The sequence below is a fragment of the Antechinus flavipes genome, chromosome 3, assembly GCF_016432865.1.
Source record: "Antechinus flavipes isolate AdamAnt ecotype Samford, QLD, Australia chromosome 3, AdamAnt_v2, whole genome shotgun sequence".
NCBI classification, from domain to species: Eukaryota; Metazoa; Chordata; class Mammalia; order Dasyuromorphia; family Dasyuridae; genus Antechinus; species Antechinus flavipes.
Genome location: NC_067400.1, coordinates 156,002,767 through 156,017,041, shown reverse-complemented (window position 1 = coordinate 156,017,041; position 14,275 = coordinate 156,002,767). Strand labels below are relative to the sequence as shown.

Below are 14,275 nucleotides of genomic sequence, written 5' to 3'. Positions count from 1 at the left end.
GAGGTCCCAAGCACTTGAGCTAATTAGCAATTGGACAATACTCTATTAATATGTGCTTGGAGTAAGAATGGCCCTGCCCACTCTCTGTGCAAGTTTGATGTGTTGTATAGGAGATTGCATAGAGGATTTGGTGGGTGGAGTGTGAGAGCCAGAGGCACTGCTGATGAGATTGCTCTCACTTCCTATTGCTATTCCAAAGAATAAAGATCAAGCATTTTCCCTTAGATAGTGTTGTGGAAACAATGAGCATGAGCCTGAAAAGATAGTGAAGAATCCAGTATACTATGGTCACAAGAAATTGGACACAACTGAACAAATGAACAACAACAACATATATAATATGTAATAATAAAATATGTGGATATTTATATCTAGATATCTCTATTAGATTGTATTTTTTTTTGAGAAAAAGAATAAAATTACTTTTGTCATCCTATTCTCAGTATCAAACAGAAGATGGTAGGTACTCAATAAAAACTTGTTGAATGATTGATTAGCTAATGTTAAGTTTCTATATAGCCAAACCTGGAAGCAAGTAGATGGTACAATGAACAGAGGGCTGGGTCTGAAGTCAGGAAAACCTGAATTTAAATCTATCCTTAGACACTAGTTATGCAATCCTTAAAAAAATCACCTAACCACTATCTACTTCAATTTCTTTAACTGAAAAAATGGAAATAATAGCATTACTTCCTGGGGTTGTTGACAGGATTTTATAGAGAGCTTACACAAAAATACTGAAGCTTCCTACTTTATAAGTGATACCAAATCCATTAATATATATTATTCTGAGACAAGAAACATTTTAAAGATTTTAGAATAACAGTATAATAATATTTTGATTACCTAAAGTAGTGCAACTTCAGTTTTTATTCTTTCATTACAATTTAATTGGAATTTAAAGATTAGCACAAAAAAAGGTAGCCATAACAAATTCAAGTTTCTATATAAGATAGATGCACAAAATTGTTTAATATCAAAATTATTCATTTTCAATTTATGATTACAGCTGCAGATCAGCATGTTGTATAAACCATAAAGGCAGGAATTACAACATATGCACAATTTCTATAGACTCCTTGAAATGGAAGGTAAAACAAGGAGAATGGAAACTTTCTATGCAAAAATAATACTCTATCCTTCAGATCATGAAAGTGTTCTCAACTTTTAGTTCCAAGAAAGGCATTATTTGAGCTAATCGTGGTGTGAAATAAATCAGTGATTTAACAAGCAAGATGGCACACTGGATAGAGGGTTGGAGTCAGGAAGTCTTCCTGATTTCAAATCTGGCCTCAGATATTTTCCAACTGTGTGACCCTGAGACATTTTTGCTTCAGTTTCCTCCTCTGTAAAATGAACTTGAAACACTATCATATCTTTGTCAAATAAACTTTAAATGTAGTCACAAAGAACCACACATGACTCAAAGTACTGAATAACAATAGCAACAAAACTATGTTCCTAGCACTGGGCCAAGCTTTTGGGTATACAGATTCAGATAATGAGAAAATGTTTAGATTACAGGAGTCTATATTAATATAGGATTTTATAGTAAATATATTTGTAAGTATATAAAGAAAAAATGAGGAGACGCAATACAAATAGATACAATGTAGTTTTATATCAGATAAGGAATGAAAAGGCTAGTCCCATTATCTCAGAGAAAAACAAGAATTCCATGAGATGGGGGGAAATATATATACATACATATACATATATGTATGTATGTACATAGTATATGTGTGTATATATGATGATAAATAATAATGCAATACAAACTATTATATATAGGTACTTATTGACTAACATAGAGATATCATTTTGGTTCTATTTTATAATATATATCTTACATATATTATAATACATTTCACAACATTTATTATAATAATATAATATAGTTATTATAATATACAACAATCAAAGACTTATTATAGTTCAAATTAAAGATCTCTTGTGCCCTATAAATCTGGAGACACACAATCATTGCATCACAGATACTGAGCTAGAAGCAAACTTGAAAGCCATCTAATCTAACTTGCTCATTTTACAGTTGAAGAAACTGAGTCCTCAATGGATGAAGTGACTTACCTATATTACATATACATGTATATGTATGCATGTATGTATATGTGTATATTTTTGTATATATAAATGTGTGTAGTATTAAAGAGGATTAGAGACAACAAGGACCTATCTATAAATTTTCTGGAGGGTGAAACAGTTTGTTTAGAAAACTTTATTCTTGAGTAGGTATTATATTTTCTCCACTCATAACGAAAACTAATTTCTATTGAGAAATCTTCAGATATATATTGAAATATTGTGATTGAAATGCTGTTTCACTGTCATTCATAGTACATTATAAATATAAATATATATATCTATGTGTGTAAGAGACAACTTTGAGTATTGTCCAAAATTCATGATCATCTTTTCTTAAGTCAGATTTGTGTGTTGTAGATAGTATTTCAGATCAGTCTCTAGACTTTTTTAGCATATGAAAAAAAAACTGATTAAAATCTGTATAGCAATAATATTTCATTAAGCTATTATAGATTCTCTCAAAACCTAGCTAGAAATAGCTATATCTAAAAAGTGAAAAATAAAATGACTGATGATAAATGTACTTAGTAAATATTGCCCTATTTTACTGAGAAAATGTTCTCCTGGAAATTCTTCTACACAGATTGTTTCAGACTATGGTATAACAGGAGTACAATGGAATTTAGACAAATGATACCAAAACAGTGCCAGTCTACATACAAAGAGTTATACTTAATGGCAATACAGTAATACAATGGATTGAATATAAGACTTGAAAACAAGAAAATCTGCGTTCAAATCCAACATCAGACATTTATTGGCTGTGTGATTCTAAGCAAGTCACTTAACTTCTGTCTGTCTCAGTTTTATTAATTATAAAGTAGGGATAATAACATCTACCTTCCGGGGGTATTATGGGAATCAAATAAAGTACTTTTTGTAAAGCACCTACTACAGTTCCTGACATATAATATATATTTTAAAATGTTCTTCCCCTCTCTTTCTCCTTACTGGAACTGGATGGGATCTTTGAGACATTTAGTCTAGCCTCCTCATTTTACTAAGTAACTAAGTCTCAGAAGTGTAAAGTGAATTGCCTGAAATTACACATTAAGTTGGAGGCAACAGTAGTACTAAAATCAAGGTCCCCTGAGTGCTTGTGTTTTCCTTCTAATACAAGAAGATGTGTATTATACTCCTATGAGGAAAATAATGTTCCCAGAGGACATGTGGACAGATGTGATTCAAATTCCATTAGTGACTTCTATTTAAGGCAATAATAATTATTTGAATGGAGATAAGAAGCAAATCTTTGGGGAGAGATTGAAAGGAGGGGAATTATTCTTTCATTCATAAATGATGTTTGTATATTTCTAATATGTCTTTTTTTAAAATATAAGATTCTTGAGATGGATTGAGAGACAAGAAGCATATCATTTTGATTAGTTTGAAAAACAAATGCTTTCTCTGATAATGACTACCTGTGAGATCTTGGCCAAGTCAATTACTTCATCTGTCAGGGACTTAGTTTCTCAATTATAAAATGAGCAAGTTGTATTAGATAGTTTCTGAATTCTAGCTCTATATCTATGATGCTATATTGTGTATCTCCAGATTTGTAAGGCACAAGAAATCTATAATTTGAACTATAAGTCTTTGGTTGTTATCCTTCATTTTAGAGGAGGACCAAAATGACATCATTATATAAGAATTAAGTTAGAATGTGTCTAACTATGACTGATCAGACCAATATAATCTCAAAATGTTGTGCCAGAGATCAGGCACAAATAATCCATACAAACATTTGGATTGGATTTTTCTCTAACTTGGTGCAACTTGCACTTCCTTTGAGCCATTTCAATTCTACCTTGCTTACTTCTGTAAAGTAAGCACCTTCTCTGATGGAGGCATCTAATGCTGGTGGCCTTATGCCATTGTCTCCCATTTCATGCTGAAATGGACAAAGGACTGGCCTCTCCTCCCCTCCCTCAGTCTTAGGTTAAAGGGCTTGGGCCTCGCAGAAAAATGTCTGCTCAGCTAGATTAAAGAAGGTGTTTTGCACTTCAAAATGCCTGCTCAACAATGAGAGATATCCGTTCGATAACCCTGACATATAAACTATGTTAAACATTTGCCATTGTATCTTTCCTCCTGAAAAGTTGAGTCATTGTTTAATGTCAAAATGTGCCAGCAAAGGTGAACAAGAATGCTTATAAGGCTGTCACTACTTCAGTTCGACATGGAACCATGCCAGAATCTTACTGGAGGTCCATCCCAGCCTAGGCCGGTAAAAATAAAAATTGTCTCTAAATTATGAACCACCATGGCTGTCTTGAATTTTATTGCCTGGGCTATTTCAATGCTATCAATTCTAAAGTTCTTAAGACCTTGTGAGTGCACTTTTCTCGCTTATTCTTACTATCATGTGAGCATTTGCCCCTCCCAATCTTTTTAGCAAGCACACATTTAACATTCGAACTCCATGGCCAGCCAACTAAGTTGTGCTCTCTGCAATAGAGAATAATAATATTAAGTCTTAGAAAGTTGCCTCTCATTCAGAAAAGTTAAATGATTTGCTGGTAGTCACAAGGTATGTGTCCTTACGCCAAATTAAGAATTTCTTTTGAAATGCTTACACTGTTTTAGGTGTAGGGGATTCAAGGAACAAATAAACAACATCCCTGCTCTAAAGATAGTTATAAATCAGGAAGACATTCTTTGCATTTATTCATTCATGTTACTTTCTTCCCCAGTTCAGATTAATCCATACAAGCATTTTCATCTTGTGTAACTCTTATCATTGTCATTCCTTCAACGCTCCATAAAGCATCTTCTTAAGTTATTGAAATCTTTCTTTTTTGAAACCTATGTATTTTAATTGTTATCTAGGTTATCCTCTAAATCAGTGGTTCTCAAACTATGGTCTAGAGAATCCTGGGAATCTCTGAAACCCTTTTAGAGGGTCTACAAATTCAAAAATAGATTTTATTTCCAATATGGTAAATGTCTATAAATATAATCCAGATAAACAAAAATGCTTTGGAGAAATCCTCAATTTTTAATAGGATAAAGATACTGAAAACAAAAGTTTGAGAACCACTGCTCTAAATGATATTATTTATTATATTTCAAGTAATCTGTAATAGCTGATCTGGAAATTAACAGAAAGCAAAGGAATTACAGAATTGGTGTGATCTTGTGTTGGTAGCTTACAGTTTGCCTGTTTTATTCTTCTATTATCCTTGTGAAACAGAATAACCAGTGTTTTCCCATAATTTTTTATCTGAAGAAACATCATGGAGGAGTCCTTATTTAAGGCTAGCATAATCTTGAAAATAATTTTCAAAATTAATTAGATATGAAGAGTGGCTGAACAAGTTGTGGTATATGATTGTAATGGAATAGTATTGTATTATTAGAAATGGTAAGAGAAATGGTTTCAGAAAACCTGGGAAGACTTACATGAAATGAGGCAAACTGAAGTGACTAAAGTTAAGAAAACATTGTACACAGTAGCAGCAATATTGTAATGATGATCAATTTGAAAGATGCTGCTGCTTTAAACATTACAGTGATGCCCAACCATTCTAAAGGATTCGTGATAAAAACACTATCCAACACTAGAGAACTGATGAACTGTGAGTGCAGACTGAATCACACTTTTTCTACTTTGTTTCCTTGCATTTTTTTGGCACCATTGCTAATATGGAAAATCATTTTACATGTATAATTGATGTCATATTACTTTATCTTGTCATTGAATGTGTGAAGGATTAGAGAGAAGGATAGAATTTGGAACTCAAGACAAACTAAATGTTAAAAACACACATATATTTATATCTATGTACACATTTATATCTATATCTATGATGTAGCTATTTAGCTAATTAAAGCTAATTAGCTACTTCCACTATTTTCAGGTTTGTCCATTTTAGTAAACTGGCTGATCCAAGTAGAATGCTAACAGTTTATCTGTTATTCCTAAACTCTGCTCCTCAATTGTCAAGGATGCCCTCAGGACATTTATTTTTGTTGTTAATTCCACTGACTGGTAAACATACATTTCTTTTTTCCATGCATTCTGATGCATTGCAAACAGTGCTGAAGAAATAAAAATTTCTACTTTGATCTTTTATGGTTTTATCCATATATATCCATAGTAAAACAAATGTCACAAAATATAATCTAATTGGTTATACATCATTTGGTCCATTATCTTTTCAGAAATATTGACTGAAGTATTAATAGATTTTACCTTGATCTCTAAACCACCTCCTTGATCTCTAAACCACATACATGCTTATTGGTGCCTATATTTCTAGATGTGTTAGCATATGCCTGTATATGTATGTATATGTATATATATATATATATATATATATATATATATAATATAATATACAAAGTTTTCTTGCATATTATATCATCAACCCTCACATTTATCTTTCTACTCTTTTTCACATTCTACCAGTTCATCTTTATAATAATAAAAAGTAAGAAAGATTTTTTTTATATATAATAGCCTATCAAATAATATTTAGTGCCTGCTTTGTTAATTGTTTTTATATTCCAAATAAGTAACTTAATGGACAGAGTTCTTGGCCTAGAGTCAGGAAAAACTGAGTCTAAATCCAGCCTCATACACTTAGTAGCTATGTGATCTCATGCAAGTCACATAATTTCTGCCTCAGTTTATCAACTGTAGAATGAGGTAGTGATATTTCCTATATTGCAAGGTTGTTTTGGGGGTTAAATGAGATAAGGCTTGTAATACCTGTAAAATATTTACAACAGTGCCTGGCACACAGTAGGTGCTATTAAATGCTAGTTATCATTATTGTTATCAACACTACTCAGTTTTTTGCTTCTCTCTTTCTCTCTCTCTCTGTCTTCTCTTCCTTTTCTTTCCTTCTCTTTCCTCCTCTCCCTTTCTCCTTCTCTCCACACATACTCACTGTTCTGTATTCTCATGGTCATCTTCTTTGTCCTTATATGACCAAAAAAGTCATCACAATCTGGATCCAATAAACTTTCTAATATATAACATTTTCTAGCCAATTTATATTCATAATTCGTTCCCTATTTTCCTATAGTCTTTTTCTATAATTCATGCAAACTTCTACAATCTCTACAATGAAGACCCTCCTCATCTCAGAGCACTTTTCTGTGGGTTACCCTTATTGTTTCCACAGACTTAACTTTGTTTTATGCAAAGAAGAAAAATGTAACACTTGCTGAATTGAATCAGATTTTTTTGTTGTCAATCACAGTGTTATTCTATGTAGATGTTTTAATTATACTAAGATTCTTGGTTACAAAACTCTTCTGCAATATATAAAGGCAATGATCCTCTTTCCTTTTGGTTATAATTTACTATACAACTCATTAAGTTGCCAACTATTTAAACATTGAATAATCTTTCCAGGATTAAATGTTTTCTCTTTTTATAGAAGTAGACTAGAGGCATCTATCTGACACAGTAGATAGAGTGCTGGGCCAAGAATCAGGAAGATTTATCTTCCTCAGTATTTTTGCCAAGAAGAACCCAAATGGGATCACAGAGTCATAAATGATCAAAAAGACTAAACAAGAACAACAAAAAAATTACACTACTGCAATCTTTTTGATTTTTTGAATTTTCTTCATATATTTTATAGTCCTCATCTCCCTGATGTTTTCCTTCAAGACATTTTATTGAATATTTACTAATACCTACTTGTACTGTATAATTGTTTTTTTTTATGGTCCAATCTCAATTGCTAATCCAGAAACTATTTCTGATTCACTGTCCAATGTCTTGTCATCTTTGAATCAAATATCCTCCATAAGGTTGTAAAATAGTAACCTTCTTAAAAAAGTGTTTCAATTCACAATCAAATAGGAAAAAATATCAGAAAATTTTGATTTCTCAGCTGAGCAATAATCACCTTTCTCCTTAATATTTCCATACCTGTCATCATTATGTTTCAGATTATATTTTATTTTCCTGAGCAGCAAGAATTATGTTGCCCTCAACTACTACCATAACTAAAGCAGGATAAAAGGCTGTATTTAAGGAGACTGAATTGAGAGGATATTGAATTTAGATTTATAGAATTTGTATAACACTTAGTCCTTTAGCATTATTAAAAAAAAAAAAACAGAAAAAAACAATGTTTAATCCTAATTATCAAGAATAACTAGTTGAAATGGGAGCTACCAGAGGCATTATTACTTAAGAATATCCTACTGTAAACTGAATCTCCTCCCATCTTTCCCTTCAAATGACATCTCATTTAATTTTGTTTTCTACATATATTGTTAGTGGTACTGTCCTAGATTTACAAATTCCTAGTTACAGCACTGTCCCTAGTATTTCCCAACCTAATTCCTGGGATCATATATGTAATTCTTTTGGTGCTAATTAAAACATATATAGAAGAGTTAGGAAGCTCCAGGAGACTGCCTGAGGCATCTGGCCACATGACCAATAAGATTAAACTAGAGGAAGAATTTGAAAACAAATCTGCTGGGTATCCAGAAAAAGCTTTCAATCTACTAAATGATGCTCTTTAAGACATTAATTTTTGTTGGATATTTTTCCTTTTTTTACCCCCGATTTGATATCATTAGTGATATACTTAGTGATATTAGTGATAACAAGTATAGAAAGTCCCTCCATTGTTAAGGATGATTAAATTTTCTGAAATTATTTTGGTAAGTTGTTTGGTAAGCTAAGATATCCTCTAGCTCTATATATTATATTTCTCTGCCTCTAAAGCAATAGTGATTGCTATAGATATTTTCTCCTCCTCTGTACTGTTAAACTTGTAATTTTTCTCACAAATCTTTCTTGCCTGGATTTCCATATTGAGCTTAATTGAGCCAAAAGTTATCATTAGAAAACTTGACTTATATTACTATTGTTTGACCATTTCAGTAGTGTCTTCATGTGGTTTTCCTGGCATAGGGACCAGAGTGGTTTGCCATTTCTTGCTTAAGTGTATAGGCAAATATAGGCTTAATAACTTGCCCAGAATCATATAGTTAGTAAATACATGAGACTAGATTTGAACTCAGGATTTCCTCAGTCCAGTCTCAATGATTTATCCACTGAGTCATCTAGCTGACATACATTAGTTCCTCAGTTTTTGAGTTATAATTGTAAACAGGTCTTCTCTCTATAACACCAAACAAAACAAACACCCAAATCTCCCTTTTCTTACTTCATTTTTATTTGCACGCTTAATACTATTCTAAAATAGAAGGCAAGATTGTCTTCTGGTATGCCTGGTTCCAAAATACTTCAATTCTAGCTCTTAATGAAGAAATCAAAGTAAGAACAAAAACATGTTTTTTTTTTTTTTTGTTTTTGTTTTTGTTTTTTTGTTTTTTTTTTTTTTAACTCTGTAGGAATTGTTTGGCATAGGAGAGCAGAAAAGAATTCCAGTAGAACTCTATCCTAATTATTATAGTTTTTTTTTTTTTTTCAGGAGTTGCAGCACCAAAATTGAATCATGTAGGCTGCATTTGATAAAAAAAAAAATTAGCTGCTCTCCAGTTCTTTAGTTTTAGTTTGGAGTCTTCATTTTCCATGGACGATAACAGTGGAATTTGAGGACACTAAATTATTTGGACTACTGATAAACTAATTTCTTCAATTTGTGACCCACTTTGGACAACATTTTAAGGCTGAAAAGAAATTTGGATAGACTATTAAGGGTTTTAGTGAACTCTTTTTTACTTTCTTGTTATAATTCCTTGGGAAAAAAAAAACAACTGTGGAGGAAGACTCTGGACAGTGAGAATTTTAGTAGAGTCAATTGAGTTATATTTTGAGAAAGATGATCAAATAATTTAAAGTTGGGAATTTCAGAGGTCAACTCCTTAGGCTTCCTTTTTTCATAGTTGAAGAAAATGAACATCAGAGGCACTAGATTATTACTCTGATAGTAAATAGTAATGAATGTATTTGAACTGTGGTTCTTAGACTAAAAGTTCATTACCTTATTATTTGTGGATTATTAAAAACACACATATATACACAAGTTTTAAGATGATTTTTTATAGTTTTTAGTTTTCATATTTTCAGTTACTTGGTTCTTAGTATAAACAAAACAAAAAATATTCTAAGAGATTTTAATTTAGTTAATTCAAAGTTCATGTTTGGTCCAATCTGTTGCTATAAAAATTTAATTACTTACATTATTACACCATACTAGTAATGAGATAAGCTAGAAAAATAGGAGTGGCTAAGCCAATGTGTTTTTGTAAAGTGTGGATAGTACTTCTGAAATGTGAGAGATTGACCTATAGATGTATTTTTTTAAAAAAATCTAGCTGTGTAGATGACCTACTTAAATGCAATCAGACAGGATAGAGGTAGGTAAAATGTTACAGGCTTTAGAAGTGGATAAAGTCAAAATTTCCACTGCTAAGAAATATGGTTATTCATTATAAATCTTCTCATGTTTCTTGGATAATCAGAAATCCTACATGTAGTTTCTTTTCCCATTAATTTGGCACCAAAATATCTAAGTATCAAAAATGCTATAAATGTAAGAGAGAATATTCATATTAAGTACTATTTTCAATAAAACATTCCTGAACTGCAACATTTCAATTAATTGACCTTCTTAAGATGTTGCTATTGAATTAATATATTACAGTAGGATGAATATAAAGCAATCGATTCATAACGGTAAAATTTTAAAAATTGGATTTATTACTATATTATTTTGAATTTTCATATACATGTGTTCTTATAATACAGGGCAGCTGATTTTGCTACTACTTTGTAATTCTACTATTATGCAAAAAGGTTTATGTAATATATAATAAGATTCAAAGAAAGATCAAATGATCAAATATTGATTTATTTCAAGTTGTTAGATAAAACTCTTCTTTGATGAGGATGTCATCTTCAGTCAGGCAATTATAATAAATGAGAAATAAAGCAAAGTCTCTAAAACATAATATGGAACAGTTAACTCATGTGTTCTGTTTATATGAATTCATAATTCTTTACATCAAAATCAGATTTTGCATTTCATCATTGTTTTGTAAAATATTTTAGTTAGTCGTTTGAGATCACATTCACATCCGTGGACCACATTTTGATGGTATTTAGAGTTTAGAGTATTTAGCATTGTGATACCCATATTATCTAATGTTTGGGCTGCTGCATCACTGCACTTTGACTACTAAATAGATAGAAAGTAAAATGTGAAAATTAAGATGCAAAAAGTAATTTTTCAAGGGAACATGTTTTACTTTTAGCAAGAAGGTAACAGCTGTCATCACAATGTATTGGGATATTACAGATGCTACTTTTTCAATGATTCATCACACCAAAATCTGATCCTAAAAAGAAGTATTCTAGTCCTTCATTCCTCTTTCTTCCTCTTTTTATATCTCTCTGGGCTCTGAATGTGATTTCCACTCTAACCAATTTTACCCTTTTTGTTCCTTATTTTATATTTTATAATATTTCCCACCTAAGTATTTCTGTACTAGAAGGAAATTGCACTAGAGGTTATCAATTTTTTTTTTCATAAGCATCTACCAATAATGATCACAAATTGCCTATTGATAGCATAAAGAAGACATTATATAGATACAGCCTGAATATCTTTAAGGAGTAAAACAGAAATCAAGATGGACTCTACTGCCAAAGATTAATATGATATCCTTTAAAGGACACATGGTGGTGTAATTCAATCTTAAAGTCACATTAAATATGGAAATTTTAGTAGGGGTTTTCTGATTATAATATGTTCTTTATTTTTATTTTGAAAGATCAACAGTTTTTAAAATAGTAATAGAATCCCTTTTAAAGAATGTTCTTTGTATTGTTCAGATTAACATCAAGCAAGGTAACATTAGAAACAAATATGTAAAAAGGGGCCAGATAGTTACTCAAATTAGGAAAATAAATTAATCTTCTTATTTCTCATTTGAAAAAATTGGTATGAAATGTGTGTTCTATTAAAAAAAAATAATTTCCTTTCTTTTTCAGAAGTCCTGGATTTAAATCTTGCCTTTGATAAATTATTAGATTTATATTATGGTCAAGATTTTTGATCTCTTTTGTCTTCAGTTTTAGTTGTGTATGTATGTTTTTTTTTTTTTTTTCTATTCTGTAAAGGAAGGAAGTTGGTTTTATTCACTTTTAAAGACCTTATAGCTCTAACACTGTTATTCATGATAAATTATTATGTTAATATGTTAATGGCTCCAGAAATCTTGGAAAACACTACAAATACTGCTTTTATTAAATGCTTTACCAAAATATTATTAATAATAATGATAATGAAATACAAAAGTAATAAAATGATGAAATATATTATGTTATAACATTGTAAGGCTTACTGTAAACTATGTTTGCCTTTCAGATCCCCAGCTCAAGGGTATAGTGACCAGGTTATATTGCAGGCAAGGTTACTACTTGCAAATGCACCCCGATGGAGCTCTCGACGGAACCAAGGATGACAGCAGTAATTCTAGTAAGTAAAAATTGTAGGAAATTGACTTGTCACAACTGGTAGACATTATCATTTAGCTACAGAGATACAACCTTCTTTAAGTGGTTTTTTTATTTAGATATATTGTGTTATGTAAATTAACTTCATAAATTGGTTTATTAGAAATATATTTCATTTGATTAAAATTAGAGAAAAAATAATATAGAAAATAATCAAATGTCTACAACTTGAGAAGAGATGGAAATATTTGATTTTTGTTTTTACTCAAATAATTGGCACTTCAACATAAAAGAACTGCTCATTTCATTTTCAGAAGGAACAAACTTACCAGTATAATCAGTCCAAATTTTGTGGCTTTTAATTCATTATTTCTTGACACTACGTACTATGCTCAGATTATAACAGTGCCTGTGTGCATTAAAAATTATTAGGTGTAATTTTGTTAGCTATTAGAAATATAATATTTCCATTTGTTTTTTAATTAATTTTATTCTAAACAACACTTTTATTTCCATATATGAATGATTCATGATTTCATGGACATGGAGATTTTCATACCTTTGGTGTAGCAGCACCTATGATTGCTGATTGCAATATATCTAGTGTTTCATGATTCAAAAAACCTATATCGTCTGGTGACTAATTTTTAGAGTATAAATATTTCATAATGAGGTGTTTCAGATATGTGTTCTTTTTTTAAAAAATTAACACTTAAAACCTAATAACTTATACCAAATTTGCATTCTACCTCCATAATTTTAAAGTTCATACTGTTTTATTTTTTGGAGGAGGCATTAACAATAAATTCCACGTATTTGCCATAATGGATAACAATGTAAATTTCCCAAAACTACATTGCTAAAATAAAACCAGAAGAATTATGGAAATGAGAATGATAATGCATTTCATTCAATTTGCTATTTAACAATTTATGAATTATTATATAATTATATATTATACAACTCCTCCTCCTATTCTTCTTCCTCCTTCTATTCCTCCTCCTCTTCCTATTCCTCTTCCTCCTTCTGTTCTTCCTTTTCCTCCTTCTATTCCTCCTCCTCTTCCTATTCCTCCTCCTCCTTATCCTTCTATTCTTCCTCCTCTTCCTATTCCTCCACCTCCTTCTACTTCTATTTTCTCCTCTTCTTCCTTCTCTTCTTATTCCTCCTCCTCCTCTTCTTCCCCCCTTCCTCCTCTTCCTATTCCTCTTTCTCCTCCTCCTCCTCTTCTTTCTTTTTATAAATTAGGCATCCATTTCCTAATCTCTGCTATCCCATGTTAGATGACAGGAAAACTGAAGAACTATTGAAACAGGAAGAAAGAGATTTTCTTTATCTATACATTTCATTCATGCTTATTTTTAATCACAATTTTTCATTCTGTCCCATAAACAAAAATTTGTGTGTATTTTTTTTTTTTTAATTTGACTATTTTCTCCATTTTCTATCCATGCTCCTCATAGCCCTACTCTGACGGAAAGCAATTTCCTTTTCTTATAACTGACTAACTTGGAGATTCATCATTTTTAACACTTGGAATTGCTAAATTGACAGAATTAAAAATGAATCAATTCTATCCACTATTCCTCTAAAACTCCTAATGGGTACATAAGATATGTTTCTGATATGGCTTCATTACTTTTTTTCAAACCAAGCACATTAGGAAGGCACCCTTTTTAAAGAGCTTTGAAATGTTTCTAGCAATTTCACAGTGACACATCATCTTTGAGAACAATGACCAGAAGTCGTTCAATACTAGGACTCATTGAA

General features: G+C 31.1%; 1 protein-coding gene across 3 annotated transcripts in view; it reads left to right on the top strand.

Moving 5' to 3' along the window:
- The window catches only part of FGF14 (fibroblast growth factor 14), an 801,547-nt gene that overhangs the window by 602,600 nt on the left and 184,672 nt on the right, over window positions 1-14,275 (top strand). For all 3 annotated transcript variants that reach the window (XM_051984083.1, XM_051984085.1, XM_051984084.1), the window contains exon 2: window positions 12,417-12,527. In XM_051984083.1, the coding sequence (XP_051840043.1) occupies window positions 12,417-12,527 (111 nt within the window). The remainder of the gene's footprint in view (window positions 1-12,416; window positions 12,528-14,275) is intronic.